We start from the raw sequence: 27919 nt of genomic DNA on the forward strand, positions 1-27919 counted from the left end.
GTGTAAAACAAAAGATTTATTGAGTGTTATCCGCTTTAAAAAAACACAGCGTATCCCTTCAGTGAATTCAGGTGAACGAACTGGTGCAACAAACTTTGTCAATAAAAATATGAAGTTTGATATAAAACACCACTAGACATGACGAGTAACCATTTAATTGTATTTCCTGCTGTCCAAGGCATTGTTTTATATGCAGGAGATTAAGATTGCTGTGTGTATTTTCTCGTAAACTAAGCCGGAAATAGCAATAAGCTGTGCACTCTTTCCTCCGAAACTACTGGTGATTCAGTTAAAAAGTACCCTATGATACAACTTCAAAGAATTTAGATGCAATGGTCAGAAGAAATTGTATCTGAAATTTTTAATTTTATCAGGAATAACAGATAGAGAATCTCACCTGAGTGTCTTTTGACATCAAATATATCAACATGAGTTGATAAAAGTGAAAAAACTCCAAGGCTTGCCGCGAAGTTTTTCCACTTTTATCAACATGTTTTGACATATTTGATATCAAAAGACACAGGGGGGAGATTTTATTTATCATCCAAAATCATTCTTCGAACTTTTTCAGTTTGTAGACAGTAAGAAGCAGTGTCTTAAGAGTAAAAAGTACTCATAACAGCTTCAGTAACAATGACGTCACAATATTCTGCAAAGCATTGTAAGTGAATGAGTGAGTATGGTTTTACGCCACTTTTAGTAATATTCCAGCAATATCACGGCGGGGGACACCAGAAATGGGCTTCACACATTGTACCCATGTCGGGAATCGAACCCTGGTTTTGGCGTGGCGAGCATGTGCTTTAACCACCAGGCTACCCGACCGCCCCTCAAAGCATTGTAATGCAATTACATTGCAGCAATATCTACAATGTAGATAGCCCTTGATCTCACCCAAGCAATATTTCTGTGGGAGCCAGTTTTGGATGATAAATTCCAATATCGTGTTATTTTAGTTGTAGCTTTCACTACACATATTTAAAATTATAAGAACATTTAATAAATATGACTTTTAACAAGTCAAAGTATGGCATTTATGATATATGTATCCATTCTCTTGCAACTAAAAGTCGTTTCAAGGCATCAATAGTGGTAATCTGACCGTAGTTGCTGTTAATAACGGTGAATTGTGCAATCTCCCGACCACTTCAAAAAACGATTTCGCCGAAATTAATGTAAACATTACTGAATGAAATTTTAAATAAAATTAATAAGATATATTACAAACATAAGTCCAGATAAACAATGAAAACCTTTTTATGACCAGGTAGTACAATAATGGGATTAAATTGCGTACTTCAGTTCGGATTTGTTGACTGGTATTTCCAGTGTTACGTGATCACTGTGATCAGCTGATAATGTTTTTTGAGAAGGGGAAAACATCGTGCTATTGGAAAACTTGAGTTTATTAAAAATGTATAATATATATATATATATCTGTCTATCTATCTAGTAAAGTCCTAGATATTTTTTATATTTGTTTAGTTATCCTGCATTACTCCTTAATGCATATTACTGCTTGTTCTTGACAGAGAAAAGAGCTGTGTGAAGGTCTTTGCTTGAAGCAGTTGCTCCAACTAGCTGAGAGGCCAGCCCATCACGCAGCTCCCACGTGACCAAAGTAAGTGATGTCACGGATCCTCACATTACTCTGGAGTCCGAAACATCGGAGGGCATTGTGGGGAGGTAGATCTGCGATTCTTTAGACACAGTAATGCAGGATAAAGATAAAAATATAAAAAATATCTAGGATTTTACTAGACTTTTTACTTATCCTGCATTACTCCTTAATGCATCTTTATCGGACGGAACCAGAGGCGGGCATACCTTCAGATGTGGACTGTCATCTTTTATTCCCAGACTCTGTTCCCTAGCCAATCCTTGGCTGTGTGGTCAGCTTTGGGTGACCACTCCATGTATGGGAACCTCCAATTCCCTCAGCCTGTCCTTGGCTGTGTGGTCGGCATCAGGTGACCACTCCATGTATGGGAAACATTGTTTCCCTCAGCCCGTCTTCGGCTGCATGGTCGGCCTGGATGACCATTACATGGAAGGGAAGAGTCAGGTATGCGTTGTGTCCTGGTACTGCGCAGCCTGACAATAACACTCGGTTAGGTCGAGACTGGGGCACAGAGCCGTATGCAAATGAGGCATGAACCTTCTATACCAGGGCTCACACCAGGGGAGGTCGAAAGGCCGGCTCTGGACTTGGAGGTGTAGTCAATGACGTGTTGTAGTGGTGACCTGCTGGGCCACTACTTACGGACAAAAGCTGTGCATGCCTTGCACATCCTCCAATGCGACGTCTCACAGGTACTGACTGGCAAAGACCGTGTTGGATCGCCAGAAACATCCATGATGTCGCGTAGAGAGCAGTTGCTGTGTAGCGCCATGGTGGAGGCGACCGGCCGGATCTCATGCGGGTTGTCGGAGCGTGGAGCGATCGTGTTGCGGCAGACTTCCGCTTGCGAGGTCGCAGATACCTGTACGAAGAGGCGTCGTTGTTGTCTACAGTGTTCCCTCGATCGTCGGATGTAGCAACGAAGCGCTCTAACCGGACATAGACGGAGCTCTAGTTCATCTTCCGTGCCCACAATCGATGACAGGGGGGGGGGATGAGGAACGATCTATCGGGCTGGCCTGGGAGCTGATTCTTTGCAATGAAGCCCCAGCACAGGCCCAGATGCACGGCTCCGTGTGCTCCCTGCTCAAAGCGGACCCGTGTGATGTCTAGGACGTGTAGCTCACTGACACAGGCTGCTGTGGCGAGCGCCAGTAGTAAGACAGATTGTAGAATGACAACGTTTCGAGTGGCTCGAAAGGCGCGTCTCTCAGCGAGGTGAGAATGATGTTCAAGTCCCAAGCTGGGGGGACGGAACTTCGCCTTTTGGTCTTCCAGTCTGAATGAGCGAAGCAGTGCCTGGAGTTCCGGGATTTTTGTCATGCGCTGATCTTTCGGAACTGCCAGGACGGAGTTGAGCGCCACAAGGTAGGTAATGATGGTACTGCCCTTGAGCTCACACTTGTGACCCAGATGGAGTATGAACTCGGCCAGGAATTGAGGCGATGCAGATGTGGGGTCTTGGTGCCTGCCCCTGCAAAAGCTCTCAAAGGATTGCCACTTGTCATGATAGAGGCTCCTGGTGGTTGGGCGATGTGCCATCATGATAGCCCTGGCCGCTCTAGCTGAGTAGCCTTTGGCGTTCAGTGCTCTCTGTAAATCGACCAGACGCGAAGACATAACCTGTCTGGTCCTGGGTGTGGCTGTCTGCTGTGAGGGTGGATCAGCAGATTTGGTCAATCTGGGAATGGCAGTGGGTTGACGACGGACAGCTCTCTGAGGTCGACGAACCAAGCCCTCGCTGGCCACCAAGGCGCGACCAAAGTCAGATTGAGGTTCCGTGTCGGTCTGATCTTCTGGATGACTTTGGGAAGGAGTACAGGTGGCGGAAAAGCGTATGCTTTTAGTCCTTCCCAGGGGACACTGAAAGCGTCGACTGCCCAAGCCAGTGGATCCGGCACCGGAGATATGTAGTTCTGGTAGTTCCGGTTGGTGGCGAATAGGTCTATGTTAGGGAGACCGTGGACTCGACAAACAAGAGCGAAGGCGTCTGGATGAAGTTTCCACTCTGTGGGAGCCACTTTTCCTGGGCGAGATAGGGCATCCGCTAGGATGTTTCGGCAGCCCGGGATGTGGTGGACCTGGAACTGAATCCCCAGATGATCCACCACGTGAAACAATCGGAACGTCTGTTGAAGGAGCGAAGTCGAATGAGTCGTTCCTTGGTTCCAAAGGCACCATACGACAGTTATGTTGTCCGTCGAGATGGAGAGCCTGGCATGTCTGAGGGCCTGCTTCCGGTGTGCGATGGCCAAGATAAGCGCTTCCAGTTCGAGGTTGTTGATTTGCCATAGGTGCTGATCGGCTGACCACAGCCCTGAGACGACCTGTCCCTCCAGGTGTGCGCCCCATCCCTGTAGGGACGCGTCTACGAATAGATGCAGAAAGGTCGTAAGCCCTGTCAAGGAGACGCCGCCTAAGACATTCGATTCCACCGTCCACCACCGGAGATGCTGCTTGAGATGATCCGGGAGGATGATGGATACAGAGGGGTCCTGGCGCCTGATGTAGGGCACCAGGAACATCTGAACTGGGCGCAGTTGGAGCCTTCCTCTGTAGGTCAAGTCCTGCGCTGAGGTTAGGAGGCACAGGAGGATTTGCCATTGACGCAGAGTGCTTGGTAAGTGGAGAGCTGGAGTCAGGTGCGCCTGCATGCGCTCCCACTGGTCTCTGGGTACAGAGATGAGATCGAGGTCCGTCTGGAAGAGGCCTCCAATTAACTGAAGGCGCTTGGAGGGTGTCAACTCTGACTTCCTGAGGTTGATCTTCCACCCCAGCTGGTGTAGGAGCCTGAGGGTGAAGTCCCTGTAGCGGAGTAGAGTGACAGGGTCTCGATGGTCCAGTAGGCAGTCGTGTGAATAGCCATGGGGCCGAAGAAATTCCAAAGGGAGGACCACCTATTGATAATGGACTCCCATGAAGATGAAGCGGAGGAATTTCCGGTGGTCGGGATGTATAGGGACATGTAGGTAGGCGTCCTCGATATCCAGGGTGATGAGCGCCTCCTGTGCCAGGATCTGGGATCGCTGTAGCCTGAGCGTGGTCATCCTGAAATAAGGTGGGCGCGCCAGGTAGTGTTTGTTGAAAGCGGCAAGGTTGTGGATCATCCTGTGTTTGTCCGAGTCCTTCTAGGGGACCAGGAAGACAGGTGAGTAGAAGCCCGGTGTTATGGCTGGGGCGTGAACAACCTCTATGGCTTTCTTATCTAGCAGCACCCTGATGTTCCGGCTCATTAGCTGCTGTTGGGTGGGGGGTATGTGTCCACTATGGGTGACGACGTAAGTGGCAGGTCGTCTATAAGCGTCAGCTTGTACCCGTATCGGATGACGTTGGTGACGTATGGGTCCCCCAGGATCTCCCAATTCTGCAAGAAGTGAGTCAGTCTCCCACCTGCTGCGGTGTCAACAACTTGGACAGCTGGGGGTGGGAGGTCCCAGTCGTGCCTCTCTGGCGATTCACTGGAGGTCCCTGCGGTCGGCTTTACCTCCTTTGGGGTAGCTGTGACGGGACTGGTATGAGCCTGAGCAATTTCCTTTCCCCTTGCCTCTGCCCCGAGAGGTTGAGGTGGAGCCCTGCCCCCGAGTCTGGAGAGTGTTGCGTCGGGGCTGGTAGGAGCCAGACTGGGACGCCTTAGCAAAGGCTGGCTGTGACACCCTGGCCAGGGCCTTGAGAGCCGTCTCATCAAGGACAAAGGCTGAGACCCGGGAGTGTGTCTTGTATATCTGTCCACTAAAAAAGGTCAGAGCCGGACCAAGGTTGACGCAAAAGGTCTCTCTTGAACTCTGGGTCCCAATTCGACAAGGCAAGGTACCCAAGGCATCTAGTGGTAGTGAGTTAGATCAGAGAGGTGCACATGTTGGAGCGAATCTGTTCCACTTGTCATTGGAGGTAGGATATAACCTTAGATAGATGGTCAATCCTATGGGGGTTGTCCTCCGATAAGTCCTGCAGTGTAGCCCTGGAAGACGATGCCATCAGTTAGATAGGTTTGAGCGTGTGGCGAATCTCGGTTTCCACGTAGGCGAGTTCGCTGTCGGAAACTCGGACTGAGGTGGAGCGATTTGATCCCATCATGCGGTGCATGTCCTCATCTAAGGAGTGAGTGTGGTCCGCAACTTGAAGAGAGTGGACTGGGAAGTCTGCCTGCCAGCCAGTCTGCGACTTGATCAAAACCCAGGTGGGATTCGCCTTCTGGCCTGTAAGTACTGAATGTACTGGAGGAGAGAGGCGTCTATCATGGGCGTCTGTGCAGTAGGCGGGGTTGCCTGTGGGAGATCAAGCGTCTGTCCGGAGGATAGTATAGGCCCCGTCTGGTATGTGAGCGCCACGCTGGGCGTCAAGGTGGTCGCCGCCATAAAGATAGAGACTGCGACCGTGGGGTCGGACATCAAGGTAGCAGTTGAGGTCGGGGGGTAGTCTTCCGAGATGGCCGATCTCGGACATCGTGCACCGGTGTTTCCTGGCATGCTGTGTTCTGCGTTACTTACACACATGGTGGTACTGACTGAAAGCTGTGGGTGAAAGCAGTAAACAGTCTTTAAATTGGTGACCCTGGAGGCATTGAGACATAGAGACATACAATTAAGGCACAGGGGGTGGGGATCCCACGCCGACATAATGCGCCGGCACTTTGAGCAGGAGGGCATGATATCTGCAACAAAGCAGTGTAAAATCACAATGCGTCCCCGCCAGATTATGTATGCTATAATTTGTTTATCCCACTGTGTGGGTTTATGAAACAAATATTATGACAAACGTAAGACAACATACAACAAAACAAACAATACGTGCGAGGTTACGCCAATTGTGGGGTACCAAGCAAAAGAATATAAAACAAAAACCAGTTCACTAACTGCTGTCTACGTAAAATATTCAAGATGGCTACTTGGAACAACAAGACACCTGGCATTATGTTTTCTTTTGAGAAAACGCCAGTAAGTGTCTAATAACGTTATGCACATGTTTATCAAACATAGAATGTACAAAATACAAACTGTAGGCACAACACAAAGACAAATACATTAACTCAGATAGCAAACATGTGAGGGTTTGAATCAGTTTATGTTACAACAAAAAACAGGTCTTCTCTCAGCAAGTGACAAGAGTAATGTGAGGATCCGTGACGTCACTTCCTTTGGTCACGTGGGAGCTGCGTGATGGGTTGGCCTCTCAGCTAGTTGGAGCAACTTCTACAAGCAAAGACCTTCACACAGCTCCTTTCTCTGTCAAGAACAAGCAGTAATATGCATCAAGGAGTAATGCAGGAAAAGTAAAATATATATATATATATTAAAAAAACATATGTCTCTATTTTGCCTACCCTCCAGCTCTCTGACTCGGACAGAGAACAACTTTTTTTCATAGCTGAAAACCAGTGGCTGATCCTGTGTGAAAACATGACTGCCAAACTTCATGCAGAACTCTGCTGCCATCTTATCACTGTCAAATGACTCTGATGAAGCACTGCAAAAATGATTGAAGAATGTAGAAACATAATAAAAAACGAGAATTTTCATATTCAAGTGGAGAGTGATGAATTCAACATTCTAAAATGGTTTTGAGGCAAATACTTATCACAACATTAACAAGATTGCATGACCCCAGTATCCATGAAGATGCAGGTAGAGAATAGTTCTTCAGCAATCCATGCTTGCCGTAAAAGGCAACTACGCTTGTCGTAAGAGGCGACTAACGAGATTGGGTGAGTCAGGTTCGCTGACATGCTTGATGCATGTCATTGTATCCCAATTGCGTAGATCGATGCTCATGATGTTAATCAATGGATTGTCTGGTCCAGACTATTATTTACAGACAGCCGTCATATAGATGGAATATATTCAAAATATGAAACAGTAATATTAATCTGATGACAAACATACATTCATAAGGAAAATCCTTATTGCCAAATATTACCATTCAATATCAGCCTACTATTTCTATAAATACAAGTATCGTCTGCCAGGTTCTTGATTTGTATTGACAATAGGTCAATTAACAACTATTTACCAATTGTTAATGTCTTTTCTTTCATGAATGCATATCAGAGGTGATGTAGGTGAAATTAGGCTTAACATCGTGTCAAAGATTATTGCACTTACATAGCAACATGCATACATGTGTGTGTAGCTGCTTGTACTAGTTCGGAGTAATGTTGATTTTATAGTACTAGCCCACTGAGATACCATGCCGCAGTTTAACATAAATACTGCACTCAGACACAGTATACTGACTCTGAGCTGACCTGTCCTTGTTTTATACCCTTAATGCCTAGCGCCAGACAGGGTAACAACAAGTACCATCTTTTAACATTTTTCGGAATGATGCGTGAAGCAATCGAACCCCCGATATTCCACTCTGCATGTTCTGCTTCTTATACGTGACACCTGGAGAACTGGAACTTCAAGTTATAGCAAATAGCAACAAGAGCCCAACAATCCTTCACAATATTTATTGTGAAACTTTGTTACATGAGGAAATAAAATCTGGCAAACAATGAGCAGTAGCTTGTGGTGACACTCAGATCAGAACTTCAGAACACGGCTAACGTGCGATAGTATTATTTTCAAAAACAAGTCATTATGCAGAATTGACTAATTGGCGAAACATAAATTTCCACATAATGGTAGATATGTTTAGATATGACCAGATCATAATACTGTGCACACAAAACTGCAGGCATCATTCTTGCAAAGAAACTGTGGATCAAGAGAAATTTTGAAAATGTGAAAGTTTTTCAAGTGACATAAAATATGACAACACACCATAAGCTAACCAGACTTTCAATGAGGTGACTAAATTTGTAAATTTTCTAATAAATTGAATATTTTTATACTTATCCTATCTAATACTATGCATCTCTACTTATTCTTTGATCTGGGTGTGGAAATATACTAGAACAAAGTTTCCAGCTTCAAAAAAATACTGATCACCCCAACACATCACCAAATCTCTACTGTGATCATGGGTCACGCACCACTGCAATCCCGTGCGACACGACCCCTGCGATCTGATCACCTGACATATCCAGCACCCTCATTCTCAATCTAGAGTGTACAGGCTGGTGTAACTGTGATGCAGGGATGGTTAGGTGGTCATTTAGCGTGTGAGATAGGATAAGTATATAAAGATACAATTTATTAGAAAATTTACAATTTTTTAACCATGAGCCAGGCGAAACCTAATCGGCAACGACTTAAACCTCACACTGGATAGGAGGAGGTGTTTTGTTACAAACACCCTGTCCCCGGCCAGTAGGTTGTACAAGACAGACCTCACACATACGCTCTGAAGGACGTAAGGCGGACCAGCTTGGCATCTCTTTTTTCGTTTCATTAACCAATCAAACTCATGTCGAGATTGAATAAGGTAACAACGAGAAGAGGAAACAATCGACAATACCTGTTTTTTACACAGGTCCTCAATCAGCTACTGAGACATCACATGCACAAGACAGAGGTGAGCAGGTAGAAGATCGGAAACATTTAAACAAATGGCCGCACCGGTGTTGGCTTTTACTGACGTAGACCTGTTTTTCACATGGGTCAATCAACTCCTTACACTGCCCTGCAAAAGACAGAGGTGAGCGGGTGGAAGATTGGGAAAGCATTAATCTAACTAATACGAGCCGCATAGCCAGAGTGAGGAGAAAGACTATCTTGAATGCAATGAGTTCAAAAGTCTTATCTGGAAGTGGTTTAATTTAACTTGTTAAAAATAACCAAAAAAACCTAATCTCTGTGTAAGTGACACCTTGACATTCAGGCGATAGAATTGAGAATGAGGGTGCTGGATATGTCAGGTGATCAGATTGCAGGGGTCGTGTCGCACGGGAATGCAGTGGTGAGTGACCCATGATCACAGTTGTGATTTGGTGATGTATGGGATGTGTTGGGGTGATTAGTGTTTTTTGAAGCTAGAAACTTTGTTCTAGGATGTTTCCACACCCGGATCGAAGAATAAGAAGAGATGCAGAGTGTGAGATAGGATAAGTTTGAAAATTTGCTATTGTTGGTGTTGGAACCAGTGTCTGAAACTCAGCAGTTGAAACTGAGAGCCTTAAGGGCCAGCACATTTCAGGAGCTGTATGCCCAGTGGAAAAACTGGAGGCCCAAACACTCTTGCAACATGACAAAAATTACAAAACACAACCAGTCAACCAGAAGCTCTACTGCTACCATGTGAGTTCCAAAAGACTCAAGGGTGATAGATGAAGCCTACATTTATCAAGGAAATTATCAGCTTGTAAAACATCTTTGAGCACTAATACATAACATACACCATTTGAAAGGTCTAATCCTACTGTTATAAATATGAAAGTTATGTTCATCACATTATATCGATAATGCATTTATAACTTAATTAAGTTTGCTTTTGATAAAAGAAATTAAGTATTCATATCGTCCAGATTAAGCACCTAGGAAGCGAAAATTATGGTGATTTTCGGCAATTTTAACATGTTTAAGATTTCATAATAGAGCTATAGAATAACTTATTTCATTGTTAAAGTAATCTGAAAATGATGATAAAAAGAATCTTAAGTATGATCTATCATAACATATTTCCTGAAAATAGTATCTTTCCGCTCAGTGAAATGTAAAAATACAGGGAAATACCTCCAGTTTGGAAACTTTGTATAAATAACATGTGCAAAGATTCTTTTGATGTTTGGTATCGTAAGAAAGTTCTGAACATCAAAAACATTACAGTAACCTTGCTATTAGTGTATTTGGAGTTGAACATGCGATCTTATGGGACAGAAATTGGTTTGTAATGATGCTATTGCCATAATCTAATAAAAGGATTGTGATTGGTCCAAGGCATGACCAAGGCAGCTAATTAATTTACAGCAATGGGTGCCCTCCTCTTGTATAATATATTTCAAATTTAGATGAAAGTCTTTGGATAAATCGTGTTATTTTGCACATTATAAACAGGAAATCGTGACTTACGATTAAAATATGGAATTTTGTGGACATATCGTGCCAGGTTAGGACCTGTGATAAGGATTTCTCATTTTGGCATTAAACATCGTGTCCAAGCCTAAAAATCGAGGTTGAGATGTCATTTGACTTACATTACATGATGATGGAATTTGTAACTTAGATATTAGCTTGCCATTTTTTAAAATATGTTTTTGATATTATTTATTACTTTATTTAAATTATATACGATTTGCTTGAAACGTCTTGATATTGCTCTTTGACATGGTCGATATGGACCTGTTGTCGAAGCATGTGTCCCAGATTACTTTTTTGGTGTGTGTTCACCTCTGGTTGCGATGCAAGCAACACATCTTCGTCTCATGGAATGGACCAGGCATCACACAAAGTCCTGTGCGATATCTGTCCATATCTGCTGGAGCATGTTTCAAAGTTCCTGGAGTGTCTGTGGAACACATGGTTGACGTTGAAGGCGCCGATCCATCTCATCCCACATGTGCTCGATTATTGAGAGATCAGGGAAGCGAGCCAGCCAGGGGATGACATTCACGTTGTTTTGTTGAAGAGAATCCTGAACAAGTCGAGCAATATGAGGCCGGGCGTTGTCCATGTTGAAAGCGAATGCCTTGGTCATGACAACGCAAAAACTGTAGAACAACAGGGCTGATGATCTCGTCGCAGTAGCGCTGTCCATTGAGATTTCCCTTTACACTATCAAACGGGTCCTCTCTCTTGCTGTAATCCCAACCCATACCGTAACGCTGCCGTCCCCGAACTTCTTCCATGACACTATGATTGACGTAACTTTCACCTCGACGTTGGTACACTCAAATCCGTCCATCGCTGTGGCTGAGGTGAAAACGAGACTCGTCAGTGAATAGAACTTGTCCCCACTGCATGGCCGTCCCGCGTAGCGCCTGTCTGCACCACTGTAGACGTGTTTGACAGTGGTTACCTGTCAACATGGGACGTCTGGCGGAGCTTCTGGCGACAATCCCTGCACATCTGAGGCGACGACGTACGGTTTGTGAAGATATTCGTCGAAGGCCAGGGATGCTTCTTGCAGTCACTGTTGCTGGCTGGAATCGATTTCGTAGGTGTGTTGTTGGAATCCAGTTGTCTTGTTGATAATTGGTTACGCGTGGCCTGCCATTCCGAGGATGGTCTTTGACTGCATTCGTCTGTTGCCAACGTTGCCATAAAGACCAAATGGTGTTTCTGTTGACGTTTAATTGTCTTGCAACATCACGTTGACTTGATCCTGCTTCAAGCATACCAATGGCTCGCAGAAGCTCATTTTCGGACAGGTGTGGCATTTCGTAATGTTGAATAATTGCGGAATTTTGTTGTTTTTCTGAGTGGTTGTTGTCAGCACATTGCTAAACAATGCATATGGAATCCTGTTAACGCACGTTTTCATACCCATTCTTGGGTATGGGGCACTTTTGCATGGAATGCATGCTTTTCTGTAGCAGTTTTTGTGACAAGATTCCATACATGTACTACAATATTGAAAACCAAACTTTACTTGTTTGAAAAATACACTAAAATATTGGTGTCACAGGAACTTTTGTTGTTGAGTTTATTATTTTGACATGGCTACTGTGTGGCCAGTAGACCGGCCTGCGGTGTTAAAAGCGTTAACAAGTGAAATACTTTGAAGATGGACCCTGTTTCACTAAGCAATCTCAGTGTTATGAATCATTTACAAAGTTTACAGGTTAAAATAAACTGCAGACCATAAGGGCAAGCTGAAATTGAAAACTATCAGCCCGAGAACATACCTGTCGGCCTCCGGTCTATGGGCCGAAGTCTATTTGAACACTGGTTGAAACAGACCACCAGTATCCTTGGGCATTGTATAGCTTTAAAATAATCTGAAATAGTCCAGAGGCCAAAGCCTTTTTCCCAAAGCCTTGGGTAAGCTGCTCTATACTTGCAACAAACAGCACAGCACCAGAGCCTGTATTATGGGCACTTACTTTTTCTTGTTGAGGAAGTCGATCTCCAGCACAATGGATCCGACTGTCTCCCTGCGGGTGTCCAGCTTCACCACCTCCACAGGCAGGTCTGCGTTCAGGGTGATGCTGGCCCACTTCCTCTGCAAACACACAAACCCATAAATGGGTACTTGCAGTTTCAATGTTGAGGGTCCAGGTCTGTTTTGAAGACCATATATTAAGAAAATATGTCTATCTGTGTTTTAATATGTGAAGTAAAATAAGAGGTAAGACAAAAGCAGGTGATTGACAAAACCAGAAGCAAGAGCTGTCAAAATATTTCCCCTACACAAGAATATCCTAAGATATGGTCCTGGTTTAGGAAAACTCCTGGATGCACTTTACAGTAATATTTCTACAGAGATTCTGTTACAGATCAACGTCAATATTTTGTCAGTGCACTCGTACTTAATAAATGTCCGAACAAGCATTTATTTGGATGAGAAATAAGCCATCATTCTATCCATGTCACAGCCTGGTTTTCACCATCATCCCGAGGCAAGGGAGTTAACTGACTATAAAAACCTGTTTCCACCCTTGCCGAACTAGGCTGGAATTTCATGGCTCAATCAAATCATCTGAGCACAAAAGTAAAAACATGAAAAGATACGGAAAATATCTGTTGACACCCAGTGGACAGTACACATTCTTTTCAAATCCAGCAGTCGACCAAGTCTGCACATTGAAATCCATGTTGTTCACAAACCAGATGTCTAGATTGTTACTCGATCTTGATTGGACTATGCATAGACTAGTTAGTCCAGCCAAAATGTAACTCCGGAATTCTAGCCAAGTTAGGCAAGGGTGGAAACTGGACTTTTATAATCAGTTAACTTCCTTGCCTCGAGAAGATTGGGTTTCAGCTAGCCTCCGATAACTGTGAGTTGATCATCATGACACTGCATGCTCATTAAAGTGCGGGCTCATCCCTCCAGACAGTTCAAAGGGAGGAAGGTAACCAAAGGCAGAAAGACAATGCAGCATGCAATAAGGGCACTTGGACCTTGGTCCTGGTAAGCTAAACACATCCCCCAAAACACAGATAATAACTACCAACTTACGTGCATGGCATTGAAGCCAATCCTGCCAGGGCTGATGATGGGATCTGGCATGGCAGTGAACAGGAATTGAGCATGTGGCGAAACTGTCACCTGTATGTGTCTGAAGAAAACACCAATCAAACATCAGATGATACTGTGATGCTTTTTTTAAAAATCGAAATTATTTACTTTTGATTTCTATACATAAGCTTTGCTGAATTTGACTCACCACAATCAATAAACAGTTTCTAAAAGACTGAATAGCTGCAATCTGTATCACCAGTGTTCCCCCTTACCGGTAATTACCAGATTTTTACAGGTACATTGAGGCTTGGAATGATAATTCATGTGACTGCCAGTCCCTGTGGCCCAGCAAATAATGTACCTTATAAATCATTGTTGTTGAATATAACATCGGCAATATTCATAAAAGTATATTTTTCTAACTAAGTCAGCTTGTCTGTTACCATCAGGGTTTCCCCTTGTCTATTTTTAGTGCAAGGGAATAACATTTTGCTTTGCTTCAAGATTAAATATATATTTGTAGCGACTTTGTCTCGAAATGTAAAAAAAAAAAAGAAGAAAATTGTGACTGAACTTTGTGTGAATGATGTGCAGATCTAATAAAGTTACTTCAGAGATGAAATGAACATGATGTTGAAAGATTTAAAAGCAGGTAATTTTCATACGTTTTTTAATTGTTTAAACATGTTAAAGTTGGGACTGACATAAATTACCGGGGAATGGTAATTGTTAGAGTTGCCAGTCCACTAGGAACAATGATCAATGGTACTACAACATCAACATCTATACTCTAAAACCAACACCTCATCGGTTGCCTCCAACTACAAACAACATGATTCACTGGTCCCCAAGACATCAAGCTAATTTAAGATTTAACTTCATTGTTTTACTTATATTGAGAAATTGTAATAAAAAATTGTAAGTACCAGTCAGGCCACAAAACCATGTTCTGGCAAGGATCATTCAAGTCAACAAACAAATTCTTTATAGGTCTGAATGAATAATTTACTAGATTGATGAATATAATTGTAGACTGTATCTATAACTGATACAATCTTCATACATCATGATGAATCTGTTGACTCAAGTGTATACTCACTGGCCATTTTGGAAGTCACTGGGGCTTGTTATGGCACAGTGACTGAGAGACAGCTCCTCGTTGGGACACTTGACTGACTTGAACATCTGTATAGACAGGAGGAAAGTCAATATACATATACGCAAAATGTTTCAACTCTGCTTAAGAAAAAAAGATGACAAAATAACATGTCTAGCCTTAATCAACAGAATAACTTGTGGATCATCATAGACGTTCATCAGATATCCTTTCCTTCCACATACACTTGTAACCATGGTAACACTTCCACAATATTCATCTACTCTGTCATCATCTCTTAGGCTTACTCTCTCATTTATGAGATCATCATGCAAGGTTGTTGGCACTATGGAAATATATGAACGGATCAATAACCCATTTATTTCCCCCAAGCTGACAACAACACTTTAACCGAAGCAACAGCTAATGGGAGATGTGCAGAATAGGAAAATGACTAGTCAGGTACTTCATCTGCAGTTGACAAACACACAATGCATCTTCTAAGTGTAGCCGGGCGTGGTGTGATGTGTCCAGCCACTGGGCTGCTAGTCAAAACATGAGGCAGTTCTTGAAGATGATGATGATATTTATTCTTTTGTAGTAGATGGTGGGAGGGAAGCTGTAAACAAGAGTCCTCCCTCCATAAAGAGTTCATGCAGAATATGTTATAATTTAATTTAAGCCAAAAGGAAACAGATTAATTTATAGGGATATGTTGGGGAGCACATGGTTGAAGACCATGTGCTCAATTAATGTAACACAAAATGTGTGAGCTGGCAAATATTTAGATATAACAAATTAAATAATTATGCAATTAAATATATTTTACTTTAATGATAAGCTGTGATACCCTTTCTATGAATATATTTGTTCCCAAAGCAGGATGGAAAGAGATAAGAATATTGAAATGTTTCTCACCTGTAAAGAAGAATCCTCCCTCCATAAAGAGTTCATGCAGAATGCATGAGGAGGGCAGGTGAGAAAGGAAGTTAAAGAAGTGGACCAAAGGGCCAATCAAAAGAAAGGTAGCATCTGACAGATATTAAAGGAAGTCAAGATGCTTCAGTCACATAAAGTGGTGGACATATCTAAAAATAGATAGGGGGAAGTCCAGGTGAAGCTGGAGAAATTACAGAGGCTGCAAAAGGGTATCAGGTTGGTGTTAGTTGGCTGACATTCAACTGCAGACAAGGACAACATATAATGAACATATAATGAACACAGAATGAAGTGATGGTGATAATAGATGAACATGTATGTATATATGTATAGAATGAATCTAAGGGGGTTATAAGTGGGTGGTACTTATGTGGCTATAACTCATTCAGAGTTAGCACCACCTCCCGGCTACATAAGTTTCAAAGTTGATACCACCAATTTTCATACTTGTCCGGGGGCAACTAAATCATATTTTCCCACTTGACCAGTACTTAATTTTCATTGGGTTGGGCAAGTAGGTCATAGTAATTCAACACCCCTGGTGACATACTGATGTTTTGTTGTTATTTTACCTTCGAATGTTAACTGGTTTAGAATAATCCTAAGATCATTAAATGATAACACTATGGCTTGATTATGGAGGTCAGCAACAAGTAGATTCATCTAAACAGATTGCAGAATTTTGTCTTGATTTATTTATAAAACGATATCATCATCTCGCTGGTTCACTATAGTCACAGGGTTACACATGTATTTAATAAGGATCAGAGTCATACAGCTAAGTGAGTGAATATGGTTTAACACTGCTTTTAGCATTATTCTAGCAGTATCTCGCCAGAAGACACCAGAATTTCAGAAATGGGCTTCACACATTGTATTCATGTCGGAATTGAACCCATGTCTTCGTCCTGACACACACACACACCGTGTGGCTACAGCACTGGAATAGGCATACAGGTGATGCAACGCAATCTTGTACACAGCCCTGACCCATTCCTAAACTTGGTAGAAGTCATATATATATGCACAATTTGCTTTCATCTGGCTCATATTGTTTTGATCTACCGTTAACCTCACATTATTCAAGAAAGCAATATATATCTATCACCCATCAAAGAAAGAAGTATGACCATGTGAACTATGGAAGAACTATATGTCAATATATGTATTTATTCCTACTAATATTGAATCGGGTGGATGAGCTACCTAATGCAATAGAAAGTCTTAACAAAACATTGAAAAGCCTGACATGGCCTGATTACTGATTCTCATGAAAAAATATCTCCTTTTGCAGGCGAATGAAAGCCTAGTGTTGCTCTTAGTGTTAGTCTTTGCTCATCATTGTGACCGAAAAAGCCTCACTGATGACTGTAGGTGTAAACTGCTCTAATAACCCGTCGTGTAGCCTAAACTGCTCTAATAACATGTCGTGTAGCCTAAACTGCTCTAATAACCTGTCGTGTAGCCTAAACTGCTCTAATAACCTGTCGTGTAGCCTAAACTGCTCGAGTAAAATGTATTAAACATGGCAGCACAGACATATTTTTCGTTTCGTCCCTAAGGTTGCGAAAGATGTAACCGCTCTCAAGTGTTACATGCTTGTGCCACTCAATAGTTAGAAACAATATCCGCACATTGCCACCGTGATACTAAATTACTGATGTTGGCCTTATTTTACACACAGCAAAATGTAAATCGGTCAATGTAATTCTCTAAATCACAGTACGCCTACCATAGCCATGTTATCAAAGGGCGGTAACTCCAACTCGCATCATAGGAAATGTGACTTCGTTTGAACGATAACTAATGCTGTCGTTTTCGTAAAGATAATCAGCTAGGTAACGTCCGCGGTGGAGTGTACGTCTCGCACGACGTATGTTGGAAATCTGAACTCCAAAAAGCACTACAGACAGCTTTATACGAAACAATTCTTGCTGACCAATATGAATCGATTGAGTCGTGTAGACCGAGAATCTATTTATAGAAAAACTCCGTCATCAACTCCACGTCAGGACTGCCAGCATCGAAGTGACACCACTTACATGACTAACGCGCCTCAGTCCCACTACGCCTGAATCAAATGTTAACTAATTCACGAAATAGATATTGGTGTTCTTATAACTGCCTATACCCGGATGCCAAATAGCTTATTATATGGTACATTACAACTTGCAACAGTAGATTATGGCTAATATTAAAAAATAAAAGAGGTTTCGGCTAATAGCAGAGGCTTAGCAGACAAAAATAAGAGAAAGGAAGAAATATATATTTAGACGAAAAGACATCTCCCCGAGGCAAGGGAGTTAACTGACTATAAAAGTCTTATCTTTCATTGGGCACTAGGCTCTGGTTTCTGGCTTCTGGCACAACGTCATTTTGACCGGTGGCCCAACGTTGGCCCAACGTTGGGACAACGATATTTAGCCAACGTTGGGCCAACGTTGGGCCGCCGGTCAAAATGACGTTGGGCCAACGTCTGACTGCTATCTGGGTGTCTCACACTGGCGTGTAGCCGTTTTCGCCAAATGCGGCGCCGTTTTGCCGAGGTGCCGTTTTAGCCTGCACCTGTCGATTTGCTGTTAAACACAGCTTAGCGTGGGGTGAGGTGAGGTGAGATGAGGTGAGGTGAAATAGGGTTTACGTCGCGTCCAAGATTATTGCACTTATATAGCGACGTGCATGTACGTGTGTGTGTTTGTGTGGCTGCTTGTACCAGTCCGGGCTGATGCCGATTTATAGTGCTAGCTCACTGAGATACCATGCCGCAGTTTAACATGAATATCCCTCTCAGACACAGTATACTGACTCCGATCGACCAGTCCTTTTTTAGCCCCTTAATGCCGAGCGCCAGACAGGGTAACAACAAGTACCATCTTTAAACGTCTTTTGGTATGACGCGGCCGGGGATCGAACCCCGGAACCTCCGCTCTCCGGGCGGACGCTCTACCACTAGACCACGGGAGCGTGACAAGAGGTAAAGGATAGCGGAAATAAACCTTTGAGGCAATATCGATACCCATTTCTGATTTGTTATATGTGATCTATGAAGATTTGAATATTACAAAGGTCGCATGTTAATTAATTTCTTCAGTCTATACAGACCGACAAAAAGAATGGTGGGAGCTCTTTGGATACTGTCATTTGGAAATACCCCTGATGGTTATAGTTGGATTTGAAAACACCCGCAGTGTACCTATTTTGTTAAGGGTGTAAGGACGCAAAAGATATGACGTCAAAGCAAGTTGTACATCTAGAAAAGCACCAAATTTCGAGTACTCTGTTGTCCCCAATACCATCTCTTTTCAGATTTCTTTTGCGTTTTCTGCACAACATGTATGACCACACATCCTTTGAATATTGTAGCAACCTTAACTTTGCATTTTGTAACTTATTATGGTACATATCAATACTTAAAATCAAATGCCTACTGACAATGGCTGAAAATGAAGTACTACATTTTCCATAAATATTAGCTTCCACGGTGATGCGTGCGTCTGTTGTGCCTACAATGTAGGTTTAAGGACTCTAAATGCGTCAATTCGGCTGTTTCAGCCAGAGGGGTTTATTGTGATTTATATTTATAACCTCTGATTTACCAATGAGAATCAAGTAATTTCCACATTAATGATAGATTTGGTTATTAGCGCATTCTACCTGAACGGATTCATTGATTAGTAACGCATTCTCACTGTCAGTGAACGGATAAATTGTTAGCAACGCATTCTACCTGCATGAACAATTATTTTCCTTCTTTACTATCTACATTCACATGACACTCCACCATAATTAATATCGGCCTTAGGCTGTTCTCCTGTTGCGTGCGGATCAACCTGCCACTTGTCACTTAAACCGAAAAGTATCGATCTGGACCACAGCTAGGCGCCTGAAACAGGATAGGGATGTTACTGAAACACCGGACCCATAATATACAGAGGTCTTCACGCGAGTCTGTTTGGGAATGGTAAATATCCATTATTAGGAGTAAACATTGTATTTAGTAAGCCTTGGTGAGCTAAATATATGGTGTTTATTCCTAATACAGGATATTCGCCATCCCCAAACAAAAAAGCGTGATAACCTCTTTATCATATAATGTCATTCTATAATTTTGTGCTCGAAAACATTCTTCCCATCTCTCACAAACATTCCCTAAACATTGCAAGTTTTCCTGGAATGTGCGCATTGATATATATCAATCAATCTTTATTCATGGTACTTATGAGGCCAAAGGCCTATAGTACAATGTGTGGGGCGTGTTACAAATTCATACATTTTCTTAGTTTCATGGCATGATAAATGAACATTGATAGATTTCTAATAGTTTCTGTACAATCACAAGTCATTAATTTACAAAATTTGTTACCGTTTGGGTTGCGGTAGAAATAGTTATTTAGATATTTTGCTCTTAAATCTTCATACACTGGACATAAACATAAAAAGTGATATTCATCTTCAGTACAATCAGTTTTACAAATCCTACAAAGTCTGTGTTCTCTTGCAATACCTTCATATCTGCCTGTTTCAATAGATAGATCATGTGAGCCACAACGGAATCGAGAAAGAGCTGGTCTAAACTTATGTAAATTTACACTTAATAGATAAGGTTCTAATATAATAGTAGTCTTAAATGTAGTGTAATAGTTTGCTTTTCTAGAACTAAACATATATATATATATATATATCAGAAGGCAAGATATGTGTCAGTCAGAAAGTGACAATTGTCAATATAGTTCCAACTGAAACCTGTTTCTTATACAGTGGCGTAGCTCCATATAGGCAAAACAACAATTGCCGACACAAATTGTTTCTACTTGACTTTCACGGCAATGCAACGGTCTTTCCGCTAGGGAACTGCCCTTTATCATACAGACGCTACTCTAACCCTTGTCTGTGTGACGCCACGTTTGTTTAGAGTCTGCCTTCCCTGTCTTAACGTTACAAAGTGCAGTCATATGTGCAAACAGCGACAAAACGAAACAAGGTAACAATTCGGACATATTTTGGCCAAATCCAAGATTTTAATTGGGAGAAAAGGTTCCAAGCCGCACAAGTCTACAAGTACAGCTAATTAATCCGGCTAAGCTTATCAAAGAAGTATATACGTCTTTGGCTAAATGGTTCGCAATTTACATTTAAAGTTGTCAAAACTTGTAAAATGCTACGTCACGGTTAGAAACTGATTTTCAGTTTATTGGACTATTCCTTTTTTTAGTGATATCAATTATGCCAGTAGTTTCTCCAGATTCCCGATGGTTAATTCTAAATGGATATACGAATGACAAAGGTCGCATGAGACTCTGGGAAGAAGAGTGTCCGGCGCAGTGCTGACTGGTTGCTTTATCCTGCTGAGAAAACTACCCATTATACGATAGAGGATGACATCGGCTGTATCGATTAAATTAAGATTGAAGGCAAGTTTAATGAATTTCAAATGTACTCTTTCCAATACTGACTGATTTTCGTATCCCCAAGTTTCACAACCATAGGTTTAAATAGGCAAGATTAGTACGCCAAAGACTTTGAGAAGACAATCAACAGGTAAATTTAAATTCCGTGCTCTTTTTAAATAAACAAAACATGGCTTTTAAAGCTCTATCAGCAATATTTTCAATTGCACATACAAAACGACGGTTTCGATGGAATAAAATACCAAGATAGACATAACTATTTACAATTTTTAAATCAACAGAGTCAAAATGAAACTTCAAATCCTGGGGTATTTTGGTACCTGATCCACATATTAATATTTTAGTTTTACAGGTGTTTACCTCTAATTTCCAATATTTGTGAAATGAATCAAGGGACTTTTGAAGTTCAGGTGCGTTGTCAGCAAATAGGACTGTGTCGTCAGAGTACAGGATAATAAGGAATTGTAAAATTGTAGCAGAATGTTCTTCTGGAATGTCAAGCTTTACACCGTTACAGTTATCCGCGGATAGGTAATTTTCCAAGTCGTTTAAATAAGTTTTCACCTTGTCGTACGCCGGAAGCGTATACAAAATAGCCAGACAGGTTGTTTTTTAGCAAACGCATGATTTAATATATCGGTACATATTTTTAATAACATTCAAAGATTTTCCACGAACACCTTGTTTTTGTAATGTATGCCATAGGCCGACTCTCCAGACTTTGTCAAACGCTTTTGAGAAGTCGATAAATGCGCAGAACAACTTTTGTTTGATTGTTTAAGGATATTGATCAGTATGTGGAAAAAGAATATATTATCCATGATTTAGTGGTCCTTGCGAAATCCGGGTTGTGCTTCACTTATAATTCTATGGTTTTCAATACATTTAGTAAGTCTTTCACTAAGTATACTCGTAAATAGTTCCCGAAACAGGTGAGAATAGTAATTGGACCGTAAAAGTTTGGGTCAGAACGATCTCCTTTTTTCTTATATATATATATATATAGGTTTTATTACGCCGGTCGACGGCCACGCCTCTGTCAACAATGGTCACCGGAAGTTTTGATCCGAAACACACACAACGGCCTTGAACATGGGGTCAAATCATGGGAAGCTGGAGTCAACAGGTCACTCTAAAACTATTGTCACACTGAAGAGCCAATTTAAACAGGGCACTATATTCTATTTTACTTCCGCTTCAGGTACCTATGGTCTGAGACCAGCAGACGACGCATTATAATAAGGGACGTAACTCCAATTTCTTACCACCCGGGCTGATATCGATCGGGCGTTGAAGATGCATCCACATGCCATGTCAGCCCGGCCGGTGCAATACGGGTCAGGTTATTACACCCCGTGTAATGTGACTGTCTCTATGGTGGTTCTGTCGCAAATAAAAACTGCTTGATATAATTGACAGGTATATGATAAAATCCTCTGAAATTATTCTACGCCTACCTGAGCCATAGTATCTTCTTCCAACTCGCATCAGAACATCAGAAGGAAATGTGATAACTGATATCGTGTGAACGAATAACTTAAATGCTCGAGCTTAATGGCAACGTCCTCGGTGTAGTATACGTCCGTAAAATGTACGTTCGAAAGCTTAACCTCAAAACAGCACAACACACAGCTTTATACGAAACCGCTCTTGCTGACCAAATATTATTATTTGAATCGATTGAGGCGAGTTCTATTTATAGAAGAACTCCGTCATCCACTCCACAGAGAAGTGACACCACTCATTCACCTCTGTTCCATCTCGCCTGAAACAAACCTTAACTACTTCGCCAAATGTTGTACTTGTGTTAATTATAATTGCCTACAAGGCGGTTTATAACTCCGTAGAGAAAGCGACACTCCCTTTCCCCATTCATAAGAAATCTCTGCCAAATAGGTATGTGTTTGTGAATCGGTACGTGCGTTCGATTATTAAAATGTGAGTGACCTGAGTCATCCGAGACAGAGATGATATCGGTATATGGTCTCTGTCCGAGGTTACCACATTTCTGGCAACTAGGGTTGACTAGTTTCAACCAGAGTTAACTAGTATTAATCAAGGATAACTATAAGGGCAGCTTGTCCCCGAAATTAAACACGTAAAATGCACCCTTGGATAGGTTGCAAAATGGCTGCCAGAAGAAGGGGAAAGACAATAGCCATGTGTATTGCAACAAGAAAACTTTGATCCAGAGGATCAACATGGCGCAAATAAATTTTGTAGCATACCTACCTGTTGATGCATGAACTCAGAAGATAAAACAAATTGTAATTTTCATGTGGTACCTTCAGAATCAGGTATGAGAATACATGGCACATTTCAGTTTAAATATTTATGTAATATAAAATTAGAAAACACATTAGTAATATGTTTTCACAACAATGACTTCCTGAAACATTTGTTATTGTTTACAAGGAACATGGGGTAGGAAGTTGACACAGTCATAGTGGTATACATGATCCTATTGACATTGGTATATCTACAGTTGTAAAATTATTAATATATTTTTATAATTAATCTTTTCAAAGTAATATATAGCTACAGTGTTGTAATGTTATTTTATAATGAAGCAGATCTGCACATGGAGACATGCAGAAGTTGCTGAATCGAAACCCACAACGTTGTGTGTTGTTTGTTATTTTTAACCATTAACCATTACTCGTGATATGAGGTCGGGTGTTTTCTTGTTGGAAATAATCCACCGTTGGCATTAATGAACGGGGCGACGTGGCGTTGCAAGATCTCGTCTCAATGCACAAGAGCCGTCCGGCCGCCATTATGGATACCTGCCCACACCATGACGCTTCCACCAATAAATCGACCCACCTGCTGCACAGAATTTGGGTCTTATCGTTTGTTCAGGCGTCTGTAGGCACGTGCACGTCCATCGGCACGTCGGAGTAGAAAGCGGGATTCATCTGAGAACAGAACGGCCCTCCTTCGCGTCACCGTCTCATTCTCTGTCAGCAGCACTGCCGACGTTCAGTCAGGTGACCTTGTGTCAAGATGTTACGTGGCACTGGTCTTCTGGCAAAACGTCCTGCCTCCCGCAGCCGATAACGCACTGTCTGGTCAGAAATTCTGCGTAGCCCAAGGATTTTGGCAGTTGTAGATTCCCTGGGTCAACCTGATCCAAAGGTTGGCGATAGCCTGCTAATGTCTTGACACGCCGAAGGGCCTTGCTACATCTTGCTGTGCTGCCCCTGCTTGCAATTGGCCAATGGCGTTATTGGGTTGAACGGACGTCAATCTTTGCATTGTTCTGTCGTCTGTAGTGGCTCTATGTGCTGGCTGTGGATCACCGTTGTTGTGGTCTTTTATACCAAACCAACGTAGGCATCGTCACGTGTAGATACATCACTTTTGCTGTGTTTTTGAGATTCACTAACAACGCTGATTTACAGTTTTGTTGCTGTTTATTGGTTCTATTAATCACATTTTGACGTAAGGAACGACTCAGTGTCAAACTGGTATTCATCTTACGTTAATTTCCTGTTACCTTTTTCTGACAATTCTTATAGTCACCAATGTTTGTTTCTGTTTGTGAAGATATATAACCAAAGGTAAATAGGAGCTTGTCAAGTGCTCTCAACTCTCTGCAGCCCATTATGGAGCGTACATTATCATGAATAATATTTTGACGTCATTAACATAATTAAAAACCCATAACATTTATAATTGATTAAATTATATAAAATATTGCTGTACTGAATACTGTGTACCAGTCATCTGGTGAGAGGTTGTAAACGGTAAAACAAAAATGTAAAATACGAGATGTGAGAATAACTTGTCCTAAATAGAGATGTTAATGAAAACAATGTAGAGTTTAGATAATGCCAGAATCGGCACTTTTAACAATCCGAGCGGAACTCGACAAGTGACGCTGCACAGAGACAGTGAGTACTCTCCATTCGTGTGTGGGACTGATGTTCATTTCAGACTGCTCATGTGTACTACTGCATTTGCTATACACATCTCTGCATCCTTCGCCCGACTCAATCATTTCGAAAAAATGAACTTTGTCCGCTATTTGCTAAAAGAAAATAGCTCTTTCCTTGTATCATGTGACGTCAGTGCTATGGACTATGACCCAGCTTTGACAAATTACCACGCTTGGCTTGCACGTGAAATGTGTCGTCTCGGTGTCGACGTGCTGGATGATCACACAGATCATGTTGAGTTGAAACGACGTTGAAACAAACCCGGGACATATCGCTCCAGAAGAAGTAAGAGATGCTATCTTCGGAGCTACGCGACGACAAGTCGGAATTAAGTTCACCAATTACAGCTCTAAAAACTGAAGTGAACGCAATCAGCTCCAAATGTGGTCAACTTGAGGTAACAGTAACACTAATCAAATCAGATATTCACTACTTGAAACATAATCATGACATTGTGTATACTGAGATTGATGCTGTTACTGATAAAATTGAAACTGCCGTAGAACGTCTATCTAAGATTGACGATATGGACATCATATGGAATCATTAAGCAGACGTGATAATGTCATTCTCCGTGGTGTACCCGAAACAGAAGGTGAGAAATCGATGGCTTGCAAGGAAACGGTGAGGTCAATTTTTAACGAACACGTAACGTTTAAAACGTGGCAATCATCTGACGATGACCGAGGCCTGGATAATATATCACATGGATGTAATAGATCAGACACCGGTGACACGATCGATTTTATAAGCGCTACTGTGAGTGTTGGAACGAAAATGGATTGAGCGCAAAAGTGGATGATAGCGACTTCATCTCTTAACTACGCAAAATCCAAATACTGTGTCTTGTAGAAACATTTTTATATGATATGTCAGACATTAATTGGTTAGATGGTTATGATGTCTTCTACAGCCCCGCAAATACTTATCTGAGTATGGTGGCGTGTGAATATGTATCCAACATTCAATAAGTAAGTTTTGCAGATTAATAACATCAGATATTGATAATTTTGTGCATTTAAGTAGCAAAACAATTGGTCTCTGTTGACAGAAATATAAATTTGATATGTACTTATGCCCCACCGTTGGATACGCCACACTATAACGATAGTAACTCTGAATGTAACATTTAACTGCTTGATCAGTTCTTATTAGAAAACCTTTCAGAAATTAGTGATTCTTACACAGTTATTTGTGGTGATATGAATGCACATACATGTGAACAAAACAACCAACTTGCTCACCTTGATTTCTTTTATAAACACACATTCCATTTAGTGAGGAGGAAGATCTACCAATTGATGGTCGTAAATCCCATGACAGCGTGATAAACAGATATTGCTGGACATGTGTTATTCATTCCAGCTATTTATTGTTAACGGCAGGGTATATGGAGACGCAGAAGGGGAATATACATATTGTGGTCACCAGGGATGTAGTGTAAATGATTACTTTATCTGTTCTCCGTATCTTTTTCAATACATTGACATGTTAAACATTAGAGATCGTATAGAGTCCGATCATTTTTTACCATTAGAATTGACATGTAAATTCCCAAACACGAACAACCAAAATGATGAGCCAACATCTGATTGCTTCAAAGAAAAAATTGTTTGGAATGAATCCCTTTGTGAAACGTTTTTGAACAGCCTGCAGGAAAGGATGGTGTCTTGTAATCAACTATATTGAGTAAACTGGATTCTAACATAGATGGGGCTAGATGACTTCGTCCATGTTATCTTAGATTCTGCATATTGTATGATGAAAAGAACTAGAATTATGCATTATCAACATACCAAGGCACCGTTAAGTGACGAATGTAAGACGAGATGCTCGAAAAGCATTGAGAACATTTAGACTTAGACGTACTGACTAATAGAAACATCTACAGCATAAAGAGAAATCACTACAAATCCTGCTGTAGGAAATATAAATCTGACTTGTGTAAATTTAGGCTACACAAACTGGGTGATACTATCCATTCTCCCTCTAAGTTTTGGAAACAAATACGTTCATTAAAAAAGCAGACAAATAGAAAAGATGGTATCTCAAAGGCTGAGTGGGTTATACATTTTATGAAAGTTTTTTCAAATGGTACTGTTTTCAACACCAACAGTGATGTGTTTGACGATATTATGGATGTTTCCTTTTCATATTATATTGATGTTGTCAAACTTATTTCAACATATCACAGGATGAAATTCTGGACGCTATAATGCAAAAATGTAGTACAAAAACAGACAAAGAGTTGAAATGTTTACAACATGTTTACCCATACAATGAACTTCAAGGAAAGTGTCTCGGACTTAACATCACGTACAAAGAAGGCCTTAATCAATGTAATGTCTGTCTCGCAGAAAGTAGGAGCCTTTACACCGAATATATTTTAAAATTATTTGATGCCCAAATTCAAATACTCAGAAGTATGGGGATTTCAGCGATACGATTGTCTCGAAAAGCTACATCTTTTAGCCTGTAAAAAAATCTTATCTGTTGGTCCATCAACACCCAATTGTATGGTCTATGGCGAGTATGGCAGATACCCGTTATACATCAAATCCCAAATTAGATGCTTGAAATAATGGTTTAATATTCTTGGAATGCACGAACGCCGAATCCCCAAACTTGCTTTAATAAGATTGTACATTTAGATGACATGGGCAAAGTTACATGGGCATCACATATTAGAAACCCTTTGTTTCCTCCTGGCTACGGCTTTGTATGGTTAAACCAAACAGTGGGTGATGTTAAACTCTTTTTGAAACAATTTCCCGAACAATCTCTCTCTCTCTCTCTCTCTCTCTCTCTCTCTCTCTCTCTCTCTCTCTCTCTCCATATATATATATATATATGTTTTACCAGGAATGGCATTCCACCCTAGAAAACAGTTCAAGGTATGACTTGTACAGAG

General features: G+C 41.5%; 1 protein-coding gene across 3 annotated transcripts in view; it reads right to left on the reverse strand.

Moving 5' to 3' along the window:
- Window positions 1-22723, reverse strand: part of LOC124149543 (vesicle-fusing ATPase-like) — a 67442-nt gene extending 44719 nt beyond the window's left edge. Inside the window, exons 1-5 of one of the 3 annotated variants that reach the window (XM_046521219.2) lie at window positions 22525-22723; window positions 14724-14809; window positions 13622-13721; window positions 12543-12661; window positions 6942-7084 (exon numbers count right to left, since the gene is read on the reverse strand). In XM_046521219.2, the coding sequence (XP_046377175.1) occupies window positions 6942-7084; window positions 12543-12661; window positions 13622-13721; window positions 14724-14809; window positions 22525-22533 (457 nt within the window). In that variant the 5' untranslated portion in view covers window positions 22534-22723. Of the gene's footprint in view, window positions 1-6941; window positions 7085-12542; window positions 12662-13621; window positions 13722-14723; window positions 14810-15638; window positions 15752-17391; window positions 17593-22524 lie in introns of those variants that run through there. The other 2 variants (XM_046521218.2, XM_046521220.2) reach the window with 2 other exon arrangements.
- Between the last annotated feature and the right edge of the window lie 5196 nt (window positions 22724-27919).

The sequence above is a fragment of the Haliotis rufescens genome, unplaced genomic scaffold (assembly GCF_023055435.1).
Source record: "Haliotis rufescens isolate VD_foot unplaced genomic scaffold, xgHalRufe1.0.p SCAF_4, whole genome shotgun sequence".
NCBI classification, from domain to species: domain Eukaryota; kingdom Metazoa; phylum Mollusca; class Gastropoda; order Lepetellida; family Haliotidae; genus Haliotis; species Haliotis rufescens.